Source organism: Scyliorhinus torazame, chromosome 2, assembly GCF_047496885.1.
Source record: "Scyliorhinus torazame isolate Kashiwa2021f chromosome 2, sScyTor2.1, whole genome shotgun sequence".
NCBI classification, from domain to species: domain Eukaryota; kingdom Metazoa; phylum Chordata; class Chondrichthyes; order Carcharhiniformes; family Scyliorhinidae; genus Scyliorhinus; species Scyliorhinus torazame.
Window position 1 is genome coordinate 149697197 of NC_092708.1, and position 26343 is coordinate 149723539.

Genomic DNA, 26343 nt, shown 5'->3' on the forward strand with positions numbered 1-26343 from the left:
AATATTCACTCTCTCCACCACTGATGCACAGTGGCAGAAGTGTGTACCATATACAAGATGCACAGCACCAACTTGCCTTCAACAACACCTTCCAAACCCAAGTCTTCTTCCACCAAGAAGGACAAGGGCCATAGATGCGTGCGATAAGCACCACCTGCAAGTTCTCGCCAAGCCATACATCAACCTGACTTGGAACTATATTGCCATTCTTTCGCTGTTACTGAATCAAAATCCTGGAACTCCCTTTGTAACAACACCATGGGTGCACCTACACCACAAGGACTGCAGCCGTTCAAGAAGGTGGCTCAGCATTAACTTTTCAAGGGCAGTTGTAGACAGGCAACAAATTGCTGGCCAAATCCATGACCCACATTCCATGAAAGAATATATTTTTAAAATGTACAGACTCAGATGGCCAGAAGATTGCAGGCCTATGTTCCTAGATTTCCAATCTATGTTCCTGGTAGGCCAGGCCTCCCAATAAAGGCATGGAGCTAACAAACCAAGCCCCCATTGTATTTCCAAATCTGCAACAGAATTTATACACTGCAGGGAAACTATTACATACAATCATGCTCTAGAATTGGAGGCATAAAAAACAGATGAGAAATTTACTACTGTACTTTTTAAATAAACTAGCGTGGGATTACTCCCTCCTACTCCCTCCATGCTCTTCGGCCATCTGAGGCCCTCTGTCCTCAGCTGTTGCTCTCCGGTGAAGTGAGGACTCTCATTTCAAGCTGTATTATTGGATGCATTCCTATTCACAAAATTAAACGGTGCATCATTCATTTGAATTCGTTCTACCATGCCTTATCTACTGGACTCTATTTATGCAAGGTATTTATCGCACAATTAATTCATAAAATATGTTGAATCACAAGAACACATAGCTCCCTTTCTTTGACTATTTCAGGGTGCAGATAATAGTATATGGAGCTGAAGGGCAACACGTTACGTGCATGCCACTGAGAAGTGGGTTTAGTGCTAGTGTCCTGGAAAGAGAGAAAAGAACTGAGAATGCCTGAAACAAATAAATACACAAAATATTAATGCTTGCAATAGAATCATAGAAATTTCAGCATAGAAGGAGATCTGTGACAATGTTTGCTCCATATATATATATATATATATATATATATCATTTCATCATTCTTTCCTCATACTCAATATTTTTCTGAAATTTCTTGTTGAATACCATCATTAATTTACTCCAATAGCCATGTGACCTGATGCACTCCCTAATTGAATAACTTTGTTTCAAAACATTTCTCCTAATCTCGCTTTTTTTTAACCTTTTTCCTACTAATCCTAAACTCTTTTATATTTTTTTAAATAAATTTAAGAATACTCAATTCTTTTTTCCAATTAAGGGGCAATTTAGCGTGGCCAATCCACCTAGCCTGCACATCTTTGGGTTGTGGGGGTGAAACCCACGCAGACACGGGGAGAATGTGCAAACTCCACACGGACTGTGATCCGGGACCAGAATTGTACGCGGGTCCTCGACGCTGTAAGGTAGCAGAGCTAACTACCGTGCCGCCCCACTAATTCTAAACTTGTGCTTCTGATTCTGAATATTGGAAATAACTTTTCACCATTTATTTACTCAAACCATTTTAAAACATAATTTTGGGGAGGCATAAAGTTAATGGGTGCGACCTAACAGCTGCATCGCACTGGTCGCGGATTCATGTGAACTGGTTAGATCATAGGAGAGGCAGAAATCCGGAACCGCGCCGGGCGCCAATCGGTTTCTGATCTAACTGGCACACTCTGTCGGCCTACATTGGTGAGGGTTGTCCCTGGGCTGGAGGTGGGGACTCAGCGCCCATCAGTCCGACATGGCATCCTCCGGATTGTGTGTACCTTTAAAGGGGCAACTTCAGCTGCTGCCTGTCGTCCCAGCGAATACCCCCAAGACAAAGTCCCATCCATGGTAATATGGTGCAAGCCACATTAGCTCCCACTGACCTGGGCCTCTGGCCGCACAGCTGTAGGTTATCGCTGATAGGGAATTGGCAATGTTAGTAACGTGAGCATTTCACAGCTGCCAAGTGGGTTCCCGTGGATAGACATGCCATGTCACAGGCGAGTGTTACTGCCTGACATCCCAGTCAGACCATGAGGCCTAGACACTCTGCTTGAATGCTGGAGGCATCAGAGACAGCAGGCACCACCCTGAGATTGTCTGCGCAGTGACATGGCTTTGTGCTGTCTGGTGTTTGCGCTGCGGGATCTGTTTAAGTGCTGCTCCCCCTCATCAGCGGGGAGCTGTCGGGCGTGGTCCAGGCGAATCAGCTGGCGGGACAGTTATTTCCAACGTGAAGCCTGTTGGGGCATCATTACTGGCACTAATTGCTGTTAGATACTGGTGGCAGTCTCACCAGGTCGGTTGTCGAGAAGCACCCGACAATTCACGCTCGCTACCACACTTAGATTGCGCCCAATGTCACTGAACTAGTAATCCACATAGTGCCAGGCTAATGTCCTGGAGACGTGGGTTCAAATCCAGCCTGGCAGCCGGAGGAATTTAAATTCAGTTAATAAAATCTGGAATTAAAAGCTAGTCTCAGTAATAATGACCATTAAACTATCTTCGATTGGCGTAAAACACCATCTGGTTCACTAATGTCCTTTAGGGAAGGAAATCTGCTGCCCTACCTAGTCTGGCCTACATGTGACTCCAGACTCTCAGCATTGTAGTTGACTCTTAACTGCCCTCTGAATGGCCTAGCAAGCCACTGAGTTCAAGGGTAATTACAGGTGGGCAACAAATGCTGGCCTTGCCAGCAACATCCACAGCCCGTGAAAGAATTTTAAAATCCTCTGTAGCCCCCCCCAATGATCTTTTCTGCTCTAATGAATGACGTTTTATTTTTTCAAATCTCTTGTTTTAACTACATTCATCCTTGTACCCTGCTAAATTTGTTACATTTTGTGTACCTCCAGTATAATTTCTCTAATAAGGTGCACACAATGCTTCAGATATGGCTTAAACAGTATTTTTTATACAAGTTTATCAATATTTCCTTGTTTTTATGTTCCATAGTCCCGTGTATAAACTCAAGATTTCCATTCACCTTTTTGTGGTATTTTTCACTTAAAGATTTGTTAATCTGTACTGCCAGATATATTCTTAACGCACCATTGAAATTTTTACCACTTACGTTATATTTCCAGTTTTTGTCCATTTCCCCATATATTATTTCATAGTTTCAAACTTACCACACATTTGTCCATTCCTCTAACTTGCTTTCCTCAAGCTTTCTGCTTCCAGTATGTCATGCCATTAATTTGATATTATCAGCAAATTTTGATATTTATCCCTCTGTCATTTTTGAAAACGGATTATTTATATGGAAGCAAGATCCCAATGTAAATTCCAGAAGAATACCGCATTTGGTCTACGCAAGAAACACTCATTTACTCCTATACTGCCAATTTACTGCTGAGTCTTAAACTTTGCAACAAGTTGGGCAGCACGATGCTGCAGTGGTTAGCACTACTGCCTCATGGTGCCGAGGATACATAGATACATCGATACATAGAAGATAGGAGCAGGAGGAGGCCTTTTGGCCCTTCGAGCATGCTCCACCATTTATCAAGATGATGGCTGATCATCCAACTCAATATCCCAATCCTGCTTTTTCCCCATAACCTTTGATCCCATTCTCCCCAAGTGCCATATCCAGCCGTCTCTTGAATATACTGGGATGGATTCTCTGCCCCGCCCCGCCACTTTTATACCCCGACACACAGGCGGGATTCTCCGTTACGCCGGCCGGTGAATGGGGTTTTCCATTGGGGGGCAGCCCCACGCCGTCGGGGAAACCCCCTGGCGCCGGTACAACGGAGAATCACGCCGGCGGAGAATCACGCCCATTATATTCAATATTTTAATCCCGGCCCCGGGTCACTGTCCGTGTGGAGTTTGCACATTCTTTCCGTGTCTGCATGGGTCTCACCCCCACAGTCTAAAAAGATGTGCGGAGTAGCTAAATTGCCCCTTAATTGAAAAAAAACTTGGATACATTAAATTTATTTTAAAAAACTTTGCAACAAGTCTCTCATTTGACAAATGCTTTTGCAAAGTCCAAATAGATCACATCCATTGTATTCCCTTTGTCCACCTATTCAATAATGTCATTGAAGAATTTGTTAGTTGAGTACGCCCTGTGTTTCATGGCATATTCTTTTGACTGGTATTTTCTTATGGTCTCCAGCAATTTTCCCACTTCCAAAGTAAGTGATGAATGTGATATAAATAATTGTTTTAGAGATATTAGTTACTGTAAAGTAGAGATAGGCCAGTCTCATCCTGGTGAGTTCACAGACAAAGGATTTCAGAACGCATGGCAAAGCAAGGAGGAGGTGTGTCTAGCTACGGAGGGTAAAAAGGATGCTGGGTAATAGGGGGCCAGAGGAAGGGATTGGAAGTGAACCAATTAGGATGTATGGCCAGGTCAGGAGGGGTATAGGATGACCTATGGGAATCGTGTATGTGAAACTTGATGCCATTTGTGTGTATCAGTAGAGATTCCTTTGTCCTACAGACTCACTCGATTCCGGAGGTACAGAAAGCAAGATGTGTTTTGTACCGCTGTGAACTGAGTCAGGCTTGCAAGTCAAATAAAATAACTAATGCTGTACCTGCAAATCCATCTCGACTTTTATTGAGGCCCGACTGACGGGTAAAGAAATTTATGTTTTGTCATAAGGCTCGCTGATTCTATAGTTTTCTATGCTATAGTACTCGTACAAGCCTCCCCGAACAGACGCCGGAATGTGGGGACTAGGGGCTTTTCACAGTAACTTCATTTGAAGCCTACTTGTGACAATAAACGATTTTCATTTCAGTTGCCATATTTAGCCTTTTCCCCTTTTTTGCACAATGCTGCAATATGTGCAAACCTGTTGATGTTGGCATATCAGTTTGGTAATTTGTGGTTAGTGTCTCTGGTACTTAAAGATATTGAAGGCAATTGGGAATGGAGTTCATACTATCAGACCTGATGACCTATCAATTCCAAGTCCCTTTGGTGTAGTATTCTTTGAAACTCTTACCAATTTCTGGTTCCTTCAAATACTACTTGCATCTCCATTTAGTATATTGCAAATTGCTTTTGTAAAACATTTATTTACTATTTTACACAAATCTCCTGTGATGACTGCATCAGAGAGGATACGCCTTGATATACCTCAACAGAGCTGTAGCTCAGACACTGCAGAGCAGCATTCTTTCTGCTATTCAGGGCCATTGAAACAAAAGTCTTCAGTATCCAGCTGATATCAAACTATTTGAGCCACCTGGAATGGAAATGGATGTCAAAGTTGTCATTACTATATGGCCACCAGTTGATAGGATTTTAGAACTCTATATTACAATACTTTACCATTGTTGCTGGATTTCAAAGACGTTTGGGGAACAGAACATAACTCTTTATTTATTGTGAGTTAAAGTGACAAGTTGTTCATTACTGCTGAATACCTACAACTGGTTAAAAATGTATACAGCGATTAACTAAAGCTGTTCTAATTTTCCAGGATTTACAATTGGCAAATACTACAATGTCATTAAAGCATTTTGTTTGAGTTCAGCTTTTGGGAATAGTGAATAGCTCACAGTTTAAAATTATTTTTTGAAAAAGAACTGAGAGAATTCAATAACCTTCATCAAAGAGTTCTTGAAAACCAACAGTAGAAACCCTACAGTGATGGTCAATGTGTGTGCAAACAGTATTATTGTTTTTGTTAAAAAAAAATCTTTACTGTAGGTTTAGAAAAATTGTGGTTCTCATTTAGGGAGAGTACCTCTGAATTAAGGAAACCGCTTTTCTATGGCAGAAAGCACTTTTTTTTCTTTTTAAAAAAAAAAAAAATCTTGTAATGTATTTGGAGCTTAAATCAATGCCACGTTTAATCTTGTGATCTACCATGTTATAATAGAGAAGCTATACGCTTGCATTTTGCCGTAAACATAATGGTGAGGCTATCAGCATTCACTATTATCTTGGATTGAATTGAATAACAAATTCTGCAATCTGCATGTGCATAGCTAAACATGGAAATCAGAAATTTGCTGGCCGGTTTGTCCTTCCCTTCCACAAGCTCTGCTGTACAATCACCTTGTTGAGAGATTCAACATTCTAACACATGACGGACATGAAGTTGTGGCATTTAACCACCACAAATTGACTAAGCACATAGGGCTTGTCCAATGTCCTCTGACACTAAAAACTTACTTTTACAATTGAGGATACTTGTGCACATTTTTCCCCCTCATTTATCTCGCCTTTTTAAAAATAAATTTAGAGTACCCAATTATTTTTTTTCCGAGTAAGGGGCAATTTAGCGTGGCCATTCCACCTACCCTGCGCATCTTTGGGTTGTGGGGGTGAGACCCACGCAGACACTAGGAGAATGTGCAAACTCCACATGGACAATAAATGACATGGGGCCGGGATCGAACCTGGGTCCTCAGCGCCGTGAGGCAGCCGTGCTAACCACCTTTCTCGCTTTCTTATTCCTCTTTTTTCTTATTTTCCTCTCTGAACATGGATTAAAAATTTAATGTACACTCCATGGTGACTGCATAAAATGGTTGTGTAGTGCCAATACTTCCAGTGATGTTGGTGCCATTTCCGGCGCAAGATAGAGTTCACACCATGGGCGGAATTCTCTGATAATGGGGCTATGTTCCACGCCCACGATAAAACGGGCGCGAATCACTGGACTTTCCTGGAGAAAGTCCAGAGTGATTCTCTGTTTTGCAGGGGGCTAGCGGGGCCCCGGAGTGCTCCTTGCAGCTCCGCCTGCCATTAAGGGGCCCTGCATTTCCGGCTGTGGGTCCGCACATGCGCGTGGCATCCACGCGCAACATGGCGGACCCACGCCGTGGGCCGGCCCCGACAATATAGGCTCCCTCACCCGTGATCCCGCGCGCCTGCCGATCGGTGGCCCCCGATCGCGAGCATGGCCATCCAGGATGCCCCCCCCTCCGGTTGACGGATCCCTCCGTCCCCCCGCCCCCCCCCACCCCACCACCACCACCACCACCACCACCACCAGGTGGCCGCGGACTGAGTCTGCAGCCACCACTCCAAGCTCCTGCCGGGTGGAACCATGAGTGAACCACACCGGCGGGAACTCGGCCAGTTGTTGGCGGGGAATCGCCGCAGATGCCCCTTTCAATCGCCCCTGACCGGTGCCAAGTCGACCACGCGCATGCGTGCGCGATTGACGGCGATTCTCTGGTCCCCGGAGAATTGCGGGAGCGTCGTCAGACCCGATCGCGGGTCTGACGCCCATTCTCCGCCTCCGTGCCAAGTGCGATTGCGGAGCGGAGGCTCGGAGAATCCCGGCCCATGTGTGCACACTTCTGTGGACACCACTGGGGGATATGTTCTTAGTCTGGGTACTAGGAACATGCCCCAGAAGTATGCAGAGTAGGCAGACCATAACGGTGATCGGCATATAATACTGATTTGACTTTTGCTCTTCCATTTTAACCGCTGAACTTCAACTAACAATCTCCCGTAACCTAGCATTGCTGAATACCAGGAAGCACCTCTCCCCGCCTGCCACTACATCAGCTGCTTTCAGGTTAGTTGCTGATTCATTTTTGCTGGCTACTGTTAAATTAGTAGAAGGATTTGGAGAATTGTATTCCTACTTAAAAGTTGGTGAAATCTACAGAGCAGTATGCACATGACATAGTTCTTGTTTCTCAATGAAAGGTTCTAGTCAAATGACTTGCTCCCACTGCATCAGTCAAGCCTGCTATTCTTCTTGGCCTGCAGTGTGACAGAGAGAATGCACAATAAAAACATAGAAGAAAACAGGCTGCTCGAAGAGAGGCAATTCAGGGAGCAACTGATTCAAATGCCAAATTAAAACACAGTAAAGCAGTAAATATGTGAAAAAGTCTTTATTCAATTTGTTCACTCCTTTTAAAGGCTAGAGCTTTGCGTTGAAAAGTATTGGGTGTTATCTACCAACTTCCATAATCTTATTCTGAATAGCGTGCTGTCTTTCGACATGCAGGATACAGTCCACCATGTTATCAGTGCAGTTAGGCTTGTTTTCGGTATTTACCTGCTGCAGTGTGAAATCCCAGAGCACCTTTATAACCTTTACGGCCTGGATGGGCATGCAGGCAAGGACTCATCATATACTTCAGGATCTTGGTCTGCTCGGACTTGTCAGTTGAAGAAAGCACTGCACCTATGATTGCATCACCTGTCAGTTCTGTCGTGCAGCGTATGGCATCGTCCGTCTCTGGGTAAATTTCCATGATGGTCTGCTGTAATTTCCATGCCAGCCTCCCACAGGTGCGTGAAAAGTATCTTGTCATCGGGTTGGTTGCCTCATCCTGCTTTTCATTTTCGACATCTTGCACAGTCATAACCTGTTTGAACGCAGTGTGGTGGAAGTAGTTGGCAATCGTGGTTTACAACGCCATCTTCCACGCCTTCATTATCAACATGGCCTCTACAACAGTTGGATTATACGCCTGCTTCTTGTTGATGATCTCAATAACTGCTGTCTGTAGTGGGTTTTCAGGTTTCTAATCACCCCTGTTCCATTGGCTGGAGCTTGGCTGTGGTGGGGGAGGAAAGAATATTAGCTTAACCTTCGAGACTAATAATGTCAGGGTGCACTCAGTTGTCTGTAATGGTGAAAAATCTTCCCTTTTGCTGATATATTTTGTCCACTTTCTATATCCACGCCTCAAAAATGCTGGAGGGGTAAGCACGGTGGCGCAGTGAGTAGCACTGCTGCCTCACGGCGCCGAGGTCCCAGGTTTGATCCCGGCTCTGGGTCACTTTCCATGTGGAGTTTGCACATTCTCCCCGTGTCTGCGTGGGTTTCGCCCCCACAACCGAAAGATGTGCACGCGAGGTGGATTGACCACGCTAAATTGCCCCTGAATTGGAAAAAATGAATTGGGTAATCTAAATTTATAATAAAAATAAAAAAATGCTGGAGGACATCCAGGTGCTTTTGTTAGCCTTGTGCTGTAAGGGTAGTGTCTCGGCATTCATTAAGCAACATTGCTTCTTGTACTTTCCTGTCACAAGAAACGGCAGCTTTTCGGTGCCATCCAAGTTGGTGCAGAGCGTGGCAGTGACATCTTCCTTGCTCTGCTTTCCACCATTACATGTTTCATTGTTAAACATCAAAGAGCACTTTGGCAAAAGTTGGTAAAACAGGCTGGTTTCATCTGCATTTTTAAAAAAAGTCCCTTGGTACATACTTGTTCAAGATATGGGCGAGACCATTTTGGAATCAAATATTTGTCATTGCTGGAGGAATCACTGCACCCTCACTGTTTACCATGCGGAAGACGATGACTTGTCTTAAATTGGTCCAACCATCCATTGCTGCAGATGAACTCCATTTAGCACACCTTATTTGTCAGGACGACTCTCCTTTCCTACATTGGACCAGGGATGGGAACTTTTTCTGCTCTGGCTGCCTTGAACCAGTTTAGCAGAGTTTCTTCAACTTAGGGGCAGGCAGCCATTCTCACCCTCTTCCACCCTCTTTTATTATAAATTTAGATTACCCAATTCTCTGCTTCAGAGAATGCCCGTTTGTTGAACTATTATAATATGTTCATCTTGTGTTTTCATAATGGCGGGCACATTTTTTCACAATGTCTGCTTTCCTCTTCGCACCATGGTTTTCCTCTTGCCGTATCAACTTCATCTTCTCTCTGATCAACAACACTCTTAATAGTCTCACCAGCTTAGCCATTCTTGCAGATTTTGCACATCCTTCACCGAGATCCCAATGTCAAGCGATGGCTAACCCAGCACTCCATAACTTTGCACTCTTGTGTGGTGTAACTTTGTAATAATATAATTATCTTTATTGGTACAAGTAGGCTTACATAGCAATGAAGTTACTGTGAAAAGCCCCTAGTCGCTACATTCCAGCACCTGTTTGGGTACACAGAGGGAGAATTCAGAATGTCCAAATTACCTATTAACACGTCTTTCGGACGTGTGGGAGGAAACCGAAGCTCCCAGATGAAACCCACGCAGGCACCAGAAGAACGTGCAGACTCCAGCCAGACAGTGACCCAAGCCAGGAATCGAACCTGGGACCCTGGAGCTGTGAAACAATGGTGCTAACCACTGTGCTACCGTGCCGCTCTGGTCATATGACAATTCAGCAAATCCAAAGTTACCAGTGCGGAATTTCATCTAATCACGGGCATTGTTCTATGGCATTTGCTGTTCTGCCGGGGGGAATGGTTGACAACTTCGGCATAACCGGAATTTAGTGTCATGTGAGTTTGACTCTTTGCAATTTCATTATATACTTATATTGAAAGGAGTATAAGTAAATTGCTGCTTCACCTGGAAGGTGTATTTAGGGCGTTGGATGGTCAGGTAGGAAGAAGCAAAAGGGCAGATGTTCCATCTCCTGTCCTTGCATGGGAAGCTGCCATGTGAAGGGGAAGAATGTTGGAGGTGATAAAGGAATGGACCCGGATGTTACAGAGGGGACAATCCTGTCAGGATACTGAAAGTGGAGAGGGGAATGTGATGACAGTGGATATCACACTGGAAGTGATGGAAATGGCGGAGGATGATTTGTTGAATACAGAGGCCTATAAATTATGGCCGGGAGAAATTTTTGGTTGAGGATAAAGGAGGACATGTGGAATGTGGCATCATCAGAACAGGTATGACGGGTAAACTGGGAGAATGGAATAGAGTCCAAACAGGAAACTGTGTGGAAGAAATGTGTCAATGTAGCCGTGAGAGTCGGTGTGCGAATGATGATGCACGGTTGGGTCCGGAAACGTGCTAACGTCGCTAAATAGCCAGACTGTTTATCCAACATCCAGAGTTGGATGAGCAGAAATTTACTTCCAATTAAATATTGGAAAAACCTTCAACTATTATTTTTGATCCCCATTACAAAGGCTGTTCCCTAGCTATCATTTTCATCATTCTCCCTGGCAAATGCCTGTGGCTCAACCGCACTGTTCAAGTGTTATATTTGATCATTGGTTGATCCTGATCATACCAGCACTAAGGCCTCTAACATCTCCAAGGCACCCCAGTTTCAGCTCATCTACTGCAACCATGTATTTTTACTTCCAGACTTGACTAATCTAACACATTCTTGAGCTACCTCCTATGTTCTACTGCTCATAAACCTTAAGTCATTCAAAATTCTCCGTGTCCTTACTTGTGCTAAGTCCTGTTCACCTATCCCCACTGTCCTCACTGATCTTTATTGACTTCCTATCAAGCAGTGCCTTGATTTTTTAATTTTCCTCCTTGTTTTCAAATCCCTCCAGAGCTATGTCCCTCCTTTCTTTGTAATCTCCAGCCCTACAAACCTATGAGATATTTGCACTCTAACTCTGACCTCCAAACATGCCTGATTTTAATTACTCCACCATTGGAGCCATGCTTTCTGCTGCCTCGGTGAAATTTAGCTTTGTAACGCTTATGATATGCTTTGGGGAGTTTTATTATGTTAAAGGTGCTACATAAATACAGGTCATTGGCCATAACTTCCAAGCTGGAAAGGCAAGTTTCAAAGCCCTTCACAAAGCCCAGTGCCAAGCAAGTGTGGGACTACCCCATTCTCCATATAAGAGAATGTGGAACAACAACAACCTGACTGAAAACACCAAACTGAGAGTCAATCAAGCCTGTGTCCTCGGCTCACTTCTCTACAGTGGTGAGACCTGAACAACATATGAGAGGCATGATAAAAAGCTGAACAGTTTCCACCTTCGCTGTTTCAGACGTATCCTCGGCATGTATTTGCAGGACAGGTTCACCAATTCAGAGGTTCTGGAGAATGTTGGTTCCATCAGCATATATTTATTGCTAAAACAATGATGTCTGCACTGGCTTGATGCACATTCAACAGATGGATGAGGGTCATGTACCCAAAGACCATCTGTATGATGAATTGGCCACTGGCTCACAACCTCCTTGGATGTTCATACCTCTCCTACAAGGACATCTTCAAGCTAGATATAAAGATGATGGATATTGACACTGACAATTGGGAGAGATGATTGTTGGCAACTATGGCCTCTGGAGGCTGACTGAAAGGGCACTGGAAGAGGCAAACAGGAACGGGATGTTCATCTGGTCGACAAGAGGACCCAGAGAAAACAGGCCAGTAAATCATCCTCCTGTTCAGCCTATTGTCTTCCTCTACAATAAATGCGACAAAGTCTGTACGACTGCAATGAAGCTTAGCTGAGTCACACAAGGTGATGCGAAATACAGAGTTGACCTCCACGGTGCAAACCATTGCCTTGCGAGACGGAAGGCTGCTACCACTACTCCATTCGATTTTACAATCACCTGGTCAGGCAATGTTGTCAGAGCAGCAAGGCAAAGAAAAAGAGACTGATGAAGAAGAAATATATTCCTCAATCTCACACTCTCAACCATCAAATCAGATACTGCGCATACTTTAGAGAGTTACATGGAGGTGGATTTGCACATGGTGAGACAGGTAGTCTCTATCCAGGGTAGGGAGGAACGGTAACACATGTGCCAACATGCCGGAGACGGTTGAAGAGGAAGCAGATGAAGACTTTGATTTGGCAGCCTAGACAAAAATGCTGCTGGCTGTGCACAATGAAAAGTTTTGTCCTTTGGGAGGCCTCTCAACTAAAGGCCATGACGGGGGCAGCACGGTGGCACAGTGGTTAGCATTGCTGCCTACGGCACTGAGGACCCGGGTTCGAATCCCGGCCCTGGGTCACTGTGGAGTTTACACGGTCTCCCCGTGTTTGCGTGGGTTTCACTCCCACAACCCAAAAGTTGTGCAGGGTAGTTGGACTGGCCATGCTACATTGCCCCTTAATAGGAAAAAAGAATTGAGTACTCTAAATTTATAAAAAAACAAAAAAGAAAACTAAAGGCCATGACTTCTTCCTATCCACCCTGCCTAATTGGCTGATAATTTTATATACTTCAATTAAATTTCACTTCAGCCTCCTCTGTTACAAAGAAAATTACCCCAGTCTACTTAACCTTTCCTCACAGCAAAAATTCTCTATTCGTTGCAATATCTTCATAAATCTCCTCTGTACTCTCTCTCGTGCAATCACATCCTTCCTTTTAAAAAAAAAAAATTTAGAGTACCCAATTATTTTTTTCCAATTAAGGGGCAATTTAGTGTGGCCAATCCACCTAACCTGCACATCTTTGGGTTGTGGGGGTGAAACCCACGCAGACACAGGGAGAATATGCAAACTCCACACGGACAGTGACCCGGGGCCGGGATCGAACCTGGGTCCTTAGCAGTGCTAACCACTGCACCACCTTGCCGCCCGCAATCACATCCTTCTTGACCTAACATTAATGGCTTTGCCTCCTGCTCACACACTTGAATCTTTCTGCAGCAATGCATCCAGGCCCTCAGGCCAGGCTACTGGTGTTGTGAAATCATTGGGAGCCATCACAGTTAATGTCTATCTGGAGGGTCTCCTGGCGTCCTCCAGTGACGCATTGGAGAACCTTGGAAAACACTGTCTGCCCTATTGTGTTATTTTTCAGTGCTCTTCCTGCTCAGACACTATTCTCTGTTCCTCTACACTTCTCAGTATCCAACCACTTATTGTGTATTCCGTTGCCTAGTTTGTCCTTTCTAAATGCATGACCTCACACTTCTCTGCATTTGATGCCACTTAGCACTTTTCTGCCCCCTTAACCAGTCCATTGAGATCTTTCTGCAGTCTGCATCTTTCTTCCTCATCAAATGCACGACTATTTTAATATCTCCTGCAAGCACCCTAATCATTGCCCCTACCATTTAAGCCTAAATTATTGATATATCCCACAAAAATCAAGGGACCTAATGCTGAGCCCTGCTGAGCCCCACTGGGAGCTGCATTTTTGTCACAAAATCACTGGACAGCTATCACTCGTTGCTTCCAATTTCGGTCCAACTTGTCATTTTTCCTTACTTATCTGACCAGCCTATCATGTGGGACCTTATCAAAAGCCCTGCTAAAACCCTTGTGGGCTGCATCAAACGTGCTATCCTCATCCACCCTCCTTGTTTCCCTTCTCAAAAGATTCAGTCAAGTTAGGCAGACATGCGATTCCTTTAAATCCATACTGACAGTCCTTGACTAATCAGTGCCTTTCTAAACGACAACTTTTACTGTCCCACAGAGTTTCTTTCAAAGTTTTCCCAGCACCAAGGTAAGGCTGACTGGCCAGTAATTACTCAGTATCCCTTCCTTTCTTTTTAATTAATAGTCCTATTGGGGGGCAGCACGGTGGCGCAGTGGTTAGCATTGCTGCCTCACGGCACCAAGGTCCCAGGTTCGATCCCGGCTCTGGGTCACTGTCCATGTGGAGTTTGCACATTCTCTCAGTATTTGCGTGGGTTTCACCCCCACAGCCCAAAGATGTGCAGGATAGATGGATTGGCCATGCTAAATTGCCCCTTAATTGGAAAAAAATAATTGGGTACTCTAAATTTTTTTAAAAAATAGTCCTATTGGTTCAGGTGACATGCTGTTGCTTGGCCTATTCACCCGGGTTCGATATCCCCTGTAGAGGTCGCTATGCTTTCTCGGACTATCGATGACTGTTATGTTGCCCCACAAAAGGTCACAAAACATCCGTAAGTGTAATGAGGGGTGAACATTGTTAATTTGCCAGTGACTGCAGTAGTCAAGCCATTGTGTTGGAAGCTGCTTCTGTTTGGTGAGATTGTGCAGCGCCTGTTTCTGAAAAGTTTTTATGAGAGGACATTTCGGAAAGTTGTTTATGAAACTACAGCTCCAACTGCTCACCTACCTGAATTTGTGCTCTTCAGCTGCAAATATACATGTACCTGCACAGCAGTCCACTTGTACCCTGGCAGCTTGGCAATATGGTTATTAGGAACTGACAAATGTGTTCTGACTGTAACATGGAACCTTCGCTAATTGCTAAAATAACTAAGGAAACATTGTAGCCTGTTATTTTTTAAATTTGATAATTATTTCCGAAAAGGGTTAAAGAATAATGAACATTGACATGTTACTTGCATACAATGTTTAAGCCAAATGTCTTTCCATAGGTAACAGCTTTTTAAAATAAATCTTGTATATAACTTAGTGATGTGTTGTTAAAATATGTCTGTTTTTGTTCTCCTTCTTTATTAGTTTAAAATGTCTTCAGCAACCTTAAATTCAACTGCAAGTCCAGTCCACTTGAAAATATAACTCTCAGCTTTCGTAAACGAAAAACAATTGCTCACTAATTAAATTTGATGGAGACATTTTTCAAATAAATTTAGAATTCATACATTCGTCCTCATTTTGAGTGCTAATTTATTTGTTGTGTGGACTCCAATTAGTTCATATTGTTTTCTGTTCTCTTCTGTTTGAAAATGTATAAATATAGAACTTAGCTTCCAGTGATTTAAGTTGGAATTAGTTAAAAAGTGTACTCGCCCCGACTGTGTAACCTTTGACATTGCCCTCTAACCTTTAGTACTATTAATTTATACAATTTTCCCCTTAGGATTTGTTCAATAAAGTTCAACACTGCAGGATTTTTTTTTGTTTTAAAAGTAGAGAAAAACTAAATAAATGTCTTTGCTGCAGAACTTTAAAAATATTAAGGAGAACATTGGAGTCCTAAATTTTGAGAGCTTAAGCAGTTTCTCAGATAACAACGAATGGGCATCCAACTCCATTGAACTCTGCAGAAAACTTGCTGCATTGAGTTTAACGAGCTCATCTCTACTACACCATGCCATCTTAGTATTAAATACACATTAAAATTAGCTCATTGGTATAACATTTTAATACAGTGATATATAGATTCCCCAAGATAAGCCTGAATTGAGCTGCCTGTGCATTTCTGGCAAGAAATCATACTGGAGACTTCCACCCACCATATAGCAGAAAGACAACTAGTGATTTTAACATCTGGGCCTTGTTTAAATCCACCTAGTTTATGCCAATTTCAAGTTGGGTGTGGGGCGGCAGGGGGGAAGGGGCAGAAAATCTATGTTGCCAGGCGCCGCCCGCAGTTGACATGCAGCAAGATTGGCTGGTCGACTGATGCATTTGGTGAGGGTCTGAGATCACAGTGGGGGTCCTAAGCTTTCCTTCAGGGGCATAAAGGATCATTCCAATATTTGCAAAGACATAGGTCAAGTGTATTTTTTTTTCAGAAGAGCAGTGATGATGAAAAGTAACGGGTCAGAGGGAACAGTTTAGGTATGCACGGTAGCATAGTGGTTAGCACAATTGCTTCACAGCTCCAGAGTCCCAGGTTCAATTCTCGGCTTGGGTCACTGTCTGTGTGGAGTCTGCACGTTCTCCCCTTGTGTGCGTGGGTTTTCTCCGGGTGCTCCGGTTTCCTCCCACAGTCCAAAGATGTGCAGGTTAGGTGGATTGGCCATGCTAAATTGCCCTTAGTGTCCAAAATTGCCCTTAGTGTTGGGTGGGGTTACTGGGTTATGGGGATAGGGTGGAGGTGTGGGCTTGGGTAGGGTGCTCTTTCAAAGAGCCGGTGCAGACTCGATGGGCCGAATGGCCTCCTGCACTGTAAATTCTATGAAATCTATGAAATATCAGCACAAGTGAGGGTGAGAAGGGAATCTGAGTGGTCAACACTTCAATGGAATAGAGGGCAGTTTCAGTGAGCAGATTAACTGAAAGGGGCATAAGGGGAGATGGAAGAGAAATTGGAGAAATATGTTTGCAACAGCCTTGAATCAGTGGCCAACCTGAAACAGAGTACACCCTGACCACCAAGTTAATTGCCATGCAAGTTCTCATACTCACTGTCTATTCTTACAACATTAAAAAAAACTCAACATTTCAAACCTGCAGAGCACGATCTTAGCACACATTGGGGTTTTGTTTTTGTTAAAATTATGTTGAACAGGTTTGAAAAATACTCTCAAAGGTTCATAGCTACAGCTGGTTACTTTTTTTGATCATTTACTCCAGATTTTGGAGGGGGATTTCAGCAACTCGGACCAAGTCAGTGGAATGATATTTGTTCGACATGTCCTTTGCTTCGCCAGGTACCAACATAGGTTTATAAATTCCCAGGGGGTCAAGTGGACAATTTTTATTTCCATCCAAAATTGCAGATTAAACTTTTAGTGCTCTTCAGGTTTTATATATAAATAAGTAGAAGCCAATATAGTTTAATTTGTCATCTCTATGTTTAAAGGAATTTCTATGATTACAGCAACCTTTAAAACAAAAAATTAAGTGCGACATTTGTTTCGTGCTTCAAAACAGAAGGAGAACAACATAAAGAAAATGTGAAGCCAGAGTAGTGGGAAATGAAGAATGGGGGCTGGGAAAGAAGTCATTTTGCATAGATGCAGTTTTGTAGGCCAGAAAATGAATGTCCAGCTGTTATTTTAAAAAAACCTAATTGGTCACATTGCAACCCATTGGTTCATAAAATCTAATTTATCACTTCTGACAGATGTTTTCTTGCTGACCTTAATGTTTACTCAGTAAATAATGTTTGCCTGTACCCTTTGCCTTACATGCATTCCAGTATTCAGTCACATGGTGGAAAGATGTGGTACTGATTTTAACAATAAATATATTATTCATTTTCAGATCATGTAACATGCAACAGAATTAGTATTAGAGAAAATGTATGGTATATGTCGAGTAGTAATATCTTGAAAATTAATATTGTAATTATTAAAATGAATTATGTGACACAAGTAATTACATATTTGCAAATACAATAGACAACAGTTACTGATGCAGAGAACCAAGTGGTGTGGTGTAACAACAACAATCTCTCCCTCAATGTCAGCAAAACAAAAGAGCTGGTCATTGATTTAAGGAAGCAAAGTATCTGTACACACCCCTGTCTGCATCAATGGTGCCCAGGTGGAAATGGTTGACGGCTTCAAATTCTTAGGTGTGCACATCACCAACAATCTGTGCTGTTACACCCACGTCGACGCTACAACCAAGAAAGCACTACAGCGCCTATACTTAAATTTGGCATGTCCACTTTGACTCTTACCAATTTTTACAGATGCACCATACAAAGCATCCTATCTGGCTGCATCTTAGCCTGGTATGGCAACTGCTCAGCCCAAGACCGCAAGAAACTACAGAGAGTCGTGAGCACAGCCCAGTCCATCACGCGAACCCACCTCCCATCCATTGACTGTGTCTACACCTCCCCCTGCCTTGGGAAAGCGGGCAGCTTAATCAAAGACTCCTCCCACCCGGCTTATTCATCCTTCCAACTTCTTCCATCAGACAGGAGATGCAAAAGTCTGAGAACATGCACTAACAGATTCAAAAACAGCTTCTTCCCCCTTGTTACCAGACTCTTAAATGACCCTCTTATGGACTGAATTGATCTCTTCACACATCTTCTCTACTGAGTAATACTGCTCTCCAGTATACTCCACTCGATGCCTGTGTCTATGTGTTTATATTGTGTATTTCTGTATGCCCTGTTTTTTTTCATGTATGGAATGATCTGTCTGGACTGTATGCAGAACAATATTTTTCACTGTACCTCGGTACATGTGACAACAAACAAATCCAATCCGATACAATATTCTGACATTCTTCTTTGTGGAGTCTCTTTGTACAACATATTTACAGACCTTCATCCATGCTACTCTGAACCTTGCTGCTCAGGTTTACATGAGTGACCTGGGATGGTTGACCCTCTGTTTCCTTCCTCCAGGGAATGGTCCAAGCTTTTGCTTCTGGGTCTCCTGGTAATACACTTGATTAAGGTGAATCACCATGGAAAGTCACAGGGTCAAGCCTGTGTTCTTTTACCCTTTTGTAGAGTGAGTTGGAACTCCAACTAGTTGCCCTCCTAAACATAGTCTTGATAACATTGAAATTGTTAAATTTTGTGTATTTTATTTGCCGGTGTTCACAGATTTTCCTTAGCGGTTTTCTGCCCAAGCCGGGTTCTAATCCATCCTCGACAAGTCTCACCAGCCCTGACAGAAGTTTCATCTCTGTTAATTCCAGGCCTGTTCATCACAAGGAAATATTAAAGGTAGATTAATAATTTCAGTGATGCTTGTGTTTACCTGTTTTTCTAGAGTGCAATAAGTGTACTTTATGTTGAAGAATTTTTAGCACCTTAGTATAAAAAGAAATAGTCTTATTTAGCTTGTGGTATAGCATTATTAGTTGCATACATGGAGAATCTTGGGATCAAATCGAGACTTTTCATTAGTCCCATGACCTCATACAGTGAGCAACAGGGGCAAATGTTGGTTGACAAAGTTATCAATGGGTTATTGTGCTTCATCCAACATTTGCCTGAGCAAGATGTAACTTGTGGATATTTCAGTAATTATGTTTTAGGATTCTAATTGAAAAGCTTCATTAATTGGTTTTGCATTACAAACGGGCATAAAGGCACCTTGCAGTTTCTTGGAGCTTCATTCCCCTCAGTCTTCAAATTAATTTGCTGTGATTTCTAAACTTACCCCTACAGGGGCTGGTTTAGCACACTGGGCTAAATCGCTGGCTTTTAAAGCAGACTAAGGCAGGCCAGCAGCACGGTTCAATTCCCGTACCAGCCTCCCTGGACAGGCGCCGGAATGTGGCAATTAGGGGCTTTTCACAGTAACTTCATTTGAAGCCTACTTGTGACAATAAGCGATTTACATTTCATTCATTTCATTCAAGGCAACTGCAGTTGAAATCTTAGTCAGATGTGAGTTTGATCAATATTTCCGCAACAAGTATTGTAGCACCAATCTGACCCAACGCAAGTGTTAGGATAAACTAACTAGATAATAAGCAGGAGCTTGCATGCTAGGATTTTTTATGGTAACTTTTAATTTTTTTTGAATAGCTTTGTGTTATGTATCAGAGAATACGTCTCTGCTGGTAAAGCATCACGTGATGTGTCATGACATCAGCAGAGTGTTTGTGCAGGCTTTGCAGTTCTCCACCTTAGATTGTATGAGCAACACCTTTTAATAAAACCTCTCATCGTGTTTGAAAGAAATATAACATTTTGTTCAAAACAGGTAATGGGGTGGTCAATACCTAGTTATTTTCGAATGACCTGATTCATTTTTGGATCCTTTCTATTTAAAAATACATCACATTTAAACAGAAGCTGCTGCAATATTTTATTCTTAGTGAGCACGCTATATATTTTCAATCACTGTGGAATCTGTCATCCGTCCTGCAGTGATCTCATTGATTTTAACATTCTGGCTTAATCTACAACTTTTCAATATATGGATTGTAGTTTGTTTGCCAAGGTGAGAAAGCTGGTACTTAAACCTGAGAGCCTGTTCTTTGTATTGTAATATTATTATCATTAATGCTCTTGGATGAAGCAGACTGTTCTTTAACACACCTAACTACATTTGCACAAGGGTGGCAACATTTAGACTGAGTTTTGATTTCTGAACTTTGTTTGCGTTGTTGGAATATTTTAATGAAGCATGTTGAAAAGATAAGATTTTGAATAGTTCTTCACTACATTTTAGGCAAGCTAAAGTGAACGAAGAGTCAGCAGTTTAATTTTGATGATTTTCAGTGTTTTTGCTAAACATCTGTTTTAACTTTCTCAGCGTGAATATTACTTGGGATGTCCTGTACAGATTTTTTAAAAAATGTTTTGCTTTAATCTTGCAGTTAGTTCGGCAGTACTACAGTTCTCAATGTCAGAAGGATTCCTCACATATTCGTTATCCAATTTTCTTCTTGAATATCTTGGTTCCGGCTTCGGTTGTAGATGTTAATTTAACACCAGACAAAACCCAAGTAATGCTGCATAACAAGGTGAGGCGCACTTTTAAAAAATATTTCTTATTCAGTTGTCATTAATAATTTAAGTAATGCACCAATGAAGACGTATATTATTCAAATGGAACCTGTAAAATATACTTTCCAATAAATTGAACATTATCATATTCACCTGCCCAAAAATAATGGTAACTCAAATATAGCAACAATGTATCCAACTCGAAAATTTGCACTTCAACGTACATTTAGTTCAGTACGTTGTATAATGCCGGTTGGGATCTTTTTAAAAATTAATGTTTCCAAATTAAGGAGCAATGTAGCGTGGCCAGTCAACCTACCCTGCACATCTTTTGGTTGTGAGAGTGAGACTACGCAGGCACAGGGAGAATGTGCAAATTCCACATGGACAATAAATTACCAGGGGCCGGGATCAAACCCGGGTCCTCAGTGTGTGAGACAGCAGTGCTAAACACTGCACCATCATGCTACCCTTAACCTGCTGGGATCTTAAAGTCTGCAAGTACCGGTTAGAGATTGGATCACACAAATTTGGTCAGTAGAGGCCAGAGGCAGGACTATGGAAAATTGGTCCTCCAACCTTATTTGTATATTGCTGGTGAACTGCCAGTTGCAGCCCAGAGGAATTATGCCAGTTGGGAGGGGAGCAAAAGTTTTTTGCTCAGATGCCAGACAAAATCAGCTGGTCAGTCAGTAAATTACCCCCGGTCAGTCCAAAGATTTAGGTGAGCAAGGTAAGGCATTCTGGAGGGAGGCAAGTGTAGGAAAATATAGAGCCCGACCCTTCTAGCTGCACATTTATTTATGTGAAAAAACAGTCTTGCCACCAGTGGCCTTCATAAGAAGCAATGGTTTGATTGCTGTGCACTAATTCTGCATTAAAGAACAGTCAAACCACTTGGGTGGATGACTCTCTGTCCAAGGTGAAATGTAAATTTGGATCCACCAAATTTGGAAGCACCAAAACTGGAAAGTGTGAGAACATGGACTTCTATTGTAATGACTGGACTTGGACATCTCAGGGGGTTACCATACTCTCTAAGCCAAACTGGAGAGTGCTTATGCCATGTGAAAGGACACAACACAGGCTATCAGCAGACGCCTCCGGACTTTAATCCACAGTGTTGAAACATGTCGGCAGGGCTTCTTATTCCATTTTCAATTACTTATAGGAAGCAAAAATATTTGTTTCTCATTGCTGGGCCCTGAATTCCAAATCACTCTGTTCTCTTGGCTGGGCCAAGCTAGCAGCTGGTGCGAAATTAGTAAGTAAGGGGAATGATAAAAGGTGGTCAACTGTCCAGTTGTACTGGGTGGAGGAAGTGACAGAGTGGGGAGACCATTGTTGAATGGGGGTGGATAGGGAGGTGGCAATGTGGCCATCTGTTCTAGAGAGAAGAATAAATGAAGAGCACCACTCATACTTGCAACGCCAGTGAAATAACTGTGAAACACTTCCTGCACTGAATCTAGGACCCAGAGATGATGCTTCAGGCATTGGCAAATTCTGCAATCAGTTTCCATGCCTGGTGAAGATCATGCCCTTTCCGTTCTGGGTTACAGGAATTGTACCTCACCTCTTTCAGAAGCATCACCAGGCAGGCTTCTCATTTTTAATAATTTCTTCTTCTACCACAATGCAAGCAAAACAAGTCACGAGAATGCAACATGATTTTTAGAGATGTAGTTCTGTTTTAAATAGGCCTCTGGCCGGCTCATTGGAAGTTTCAGCCTGAGAGTGTGCAGGTGTATCATTGAAGCAGCCAGTGCAGTGGGAAGTCCACTAGTGAGATTAGGAGTTAAAATGCCCCTGGCCAGTTTTTGGTCACAGCAGGTGAGATTTGCACAGTAACTGAAAAGTGGCCCATATTTGCCATCAAGGCCATGGCGACATTAGAGATGTTTGAGTCACTTTTATTTCAGGTTTTCTGGCATTAATCGAAGTATAATCTACATTAATATCTCTGAACATTTTTCTTGAAGGAAAATTAAAATTTTTGCTCTACATAAACGCTTTTTTTAAACTTCTGTCACTAGGAGGCCATCTTACTTGTGATTGAGAAAGTGTTAATTTCAGTTTATGGACAACTTGCTGGAAATGGAACTGATAAATCATCCTCTGAATGTTTGGAAGAAACTGGACTTATTCGCAGTGGTGAGCCAAATCAGCCTGGTCTGTTAAATGTTCCAGAGATTTCTGAAGTTGCAGACACAATAAATGGGTGTTCTAAAAAAATCTACTTTTCTAATGACAAATCTGCTGTGGTAATTGATAAAAAGGAGAGCTTTGTCAGTAACATTGTTCAGACTGATTCCCAAGAAAAACCTCTTCCTTCGGAGAATAAGCCATCAATTTCTTTCCCAGAATTTGATGTGACATTTTCACTGGATGATGACCTAATTCTTTCAAACAATCTACCTGATATTAACAGTGCAAAATGTCCAGAAAAGACTGGTAATCCAACCCTACCACCTGTGACATTAAATAAACAGGTCACAATTGCAGAAGATTTTCCTGAACTAACTGCTGATAATTGGAGTATGGGGCATGGGATGAAAGATTCTACTGAACATATGTTTGAACCTGTAAAGCTGTTGGTACCTAAAGACACTTCAGGCGAAAAGCAAATAAATTGTGATGAAGCCAAACACCAGAAACTGGCTGACACTAGCCCAACCAATGAACCAAACAAAAAATCTTCTAATGTAGTGAAAGATAAGATTGGACAGATCACAATATATGACTTGATCAGTAATCGCACTGTCAGAAAGTCTCTGTCACCCTCTGCCCTTTTCACACAAGAAACTCGACCCAAACTGTTAGCCGAGAACCCAAGGGCTAATCTGCAAGATGTAAGCATGAAACTTGAAGAGATGTGGAAAAATCTGAAAGAGGAAGAGAAAAAGAAGTAAGTTTCCAGATTAAATCTTTTGACCTCATAACCCAGTCGTTTCCATTCCCTGTGACTCATTGGGTGCAGAGTAAATCCCATTACTTTTGAAATATAAAGCGGAAAATTATATTTGGCATGTTGGAGATGCCATGCAGGCCATATTGTTAAAATATATTATGTACTGCTTCTCCAGACTTCTGCAATTAATTGTTTTGTTATATGTCTTACTTTCCATTCACTGATTTCCTTCAAGGATATTTTTTCACAATGAAGAGTGATTATATATTTTCCAGCATATGACATACTTTAGAGTGCACATTTGATTCTAAATTTATGATCTTTTTGTTTGCAAAGCCAAGTAATAAAGCTTTGACAAAGAGTCATCCAGACTTGAAATGTTAGCTCCCTTTTCTCTCCACAGATGCTGTCAGACCTGCTGAGACTGTCCAGCATTTTCTATTTTTGTTTCAGATTCCAGCATACACAGTAATTTGCTTTTATCTAATAATAAAGTGATTTACGTAGGTTTTTAAAACCGTAAATCCAACTTCCCTTGTGTCTCATTGGGTAATTGTGCTGCTGAACATGACGATCATAAAGGATCCAGGTTTAATTCTTGATCCATGCAAAGTTTGCTGGGCCTGGTTTAAACAGCAGCACTAGGGACAATACAGTGGGAGTCTGGGTGTCTGCATGATGGAGAAATTTAGCAAAGGTTATCATTCTTGATTGCTGTTCGATGGTTACCTTGCTCGAGCGTTGGTGTACACAACTGATGCAAATGTGGCTGTGAGACTGCCACACTGGAAAGTTTACCAAGATTTATGAGCTATCGTCACTCGGGCAGTGCACCAAAGGATAACTAAGCCCCTTGACCCTGTAAAATTGTACTAATTATATAGACGGACAGAAACCTGCACCCTCGGCTTCCACCATCTACAATGATGGGATATAAGGATCCATCCAATGGATAAATTAGCATGTGCTGAGTTGCCGTCCTCTTAGTGAGCTTGTGAATTACATAAGATAGTAATGAGCCAATGATACACAAGCAGATGGGATATAGGTGGGTATCGTGATCTAGTTAAAATGAACTCTTTGCTGTGCAGATGATAGTTCATATTAATGAAGCCCTTGTGATACTGCTCATAGATGTCGGCCAAGAGTGCAGCCAGAGGAACTGGGCACAGGGAACAAAGTAAATATCTTTAATAAGGTGAGCTGCAGAGGCTTATGCAGTCATCTTGATGTTTGTGTCGAGTTCAGCAGCTCCCTTTATTTAAGCCTTCTCTATCTTTTCCAATGATATTGAGCTGCAAAGATTATTTCATAAAGGCCAAACTAACACTGTTGACCAGAGCACTAAATAAACTTCTACTGAGTTTATTTTATATTTGAGGTATAAAATAATGTTGTTTTGAAACTTGTTAATTGGATGATAGGGCAGCACGGTAGCATAGTGGTTAGCACAGTTGCCAGGGTCCCGGGTTCGATTCTCGGCTTGGGTCACTGTCTGTGCGGAGTCTGCACATTCTCCCCGTGCTTACGTGGGTTTCCTCCGGGTGCTCTGGTCTCCTCTCACAGTCCAAAGATGTGCAGGTTAGGTGTATTGGCTATGGTTAGGTGGGGTCACGGGGATAGGGTGGAGGTGTAGGGATAGGGTGGAGCTATGGGCTTAGGTAGGGTGCTCTTTCCAAGGGCCGGTGCAGACTCGATGGGCCGAAGGGCCTCATTCTGCACTGTAAATTCTATGATCCATATAATAATAAGAAACTTTATTGTCACAAGTAGGCTTACATTAATGCTGCAATGAAACAGTGTTAGGCGACTAGGGGCTTTTCACAACTTCATTGCAGTGTTAATGTAAGCCTACTTGTGACAATAAAGATAATTAATTATTAAGTTACTGTGAAAAGCCCCTAGTCGCCGCATTCCGGCGCCTGTTTGGGTACACGGAGGGAGAATTCAGAATGTCCAAATTACCTGACAGCAAGTCTTTCGTGACTTGTGTGAGGAAACCGGAGCACCCGAAGGAAACCCACGCAGACACAGGGAGAACGTGCAGACTCCGCAAGGACAGTGACCCAAGCCGGGAATTGAACCTGGGACCCTAGCGCTGTGAAGCCACAGTGCTAACCACAATGCTACCGTGCTGCCCATATCCATTCATTTGTGATTTGCTGGTGCTTAATGAAAACTAGTCTTGAGCCAATCAAGTGCAAGTGTGAAGCTGGGCTAATAATATACTCATTTATTTCTGAGCTGGATAATTGTGAGTTCAAGTTGGTGAAATGGGCCTGAGCACCTAATCTGCCTGACAACTTGGTGTGGTACTGACAGATTAAATAAGCACAAAAATGGCCACCAATGGCCAGATGAACGCACAAAATCCCTGACATCGTATTAAAAAAGATCTTATGCACAAAACCTCCTCTATCCGCCCGCTTATAGAGTCTGGATCTTCGAACCACAGATTGGGTGATGCCAACCCTCCTGGCTGACTATCCTTTTGCAAAAACATCCTACGAACCCCTGAGTCTTACCCACCCAGACAAAAGTAGAAATCAATTTGTTAACCCTGCGAACGAAAGCCTTGGGGAAAAAAGTCCCCGGCCCTTAACAAATCCAGTCAGTTCCTCCGAAATGACCCCTGGTAAGCAGGATTCCAACCTCATTGTCAACACCTTA

The 26343-nt window shown here is 42.6% G+C and overlaps 1 protein-coding gene across 9 annotated transcripts in view; it reads left to right on the plus strand.

Annotated features, from left to right (window-relative positions):
* Positions 1-26343, plus strand: part of pms1 (PMS1 homolog 1, mismatch repair system component) — a 189704-nt gene that overhangs the window by 87061 nt on the left and 76300 nt on the right. For all 9 annotated transcript variants that reach the window (XM_072478183.1, XM_072478199.1, XM_072478217.1 and 6 more), the window contains 3 exons: positions 18903-19025; positions 20633-20779; positions 22799-23670. In XM_072478183.1, the coding sequence (XP_072334284.1) occupies positions 18903-19025; positions 20633-20779; positions 22799-23670 (1142 nt within the window). The remainder of the gene's footprint in view (positions 1-18902; positions 19026-20632; positions 20780-22798; positions 23671-26343) is intronic.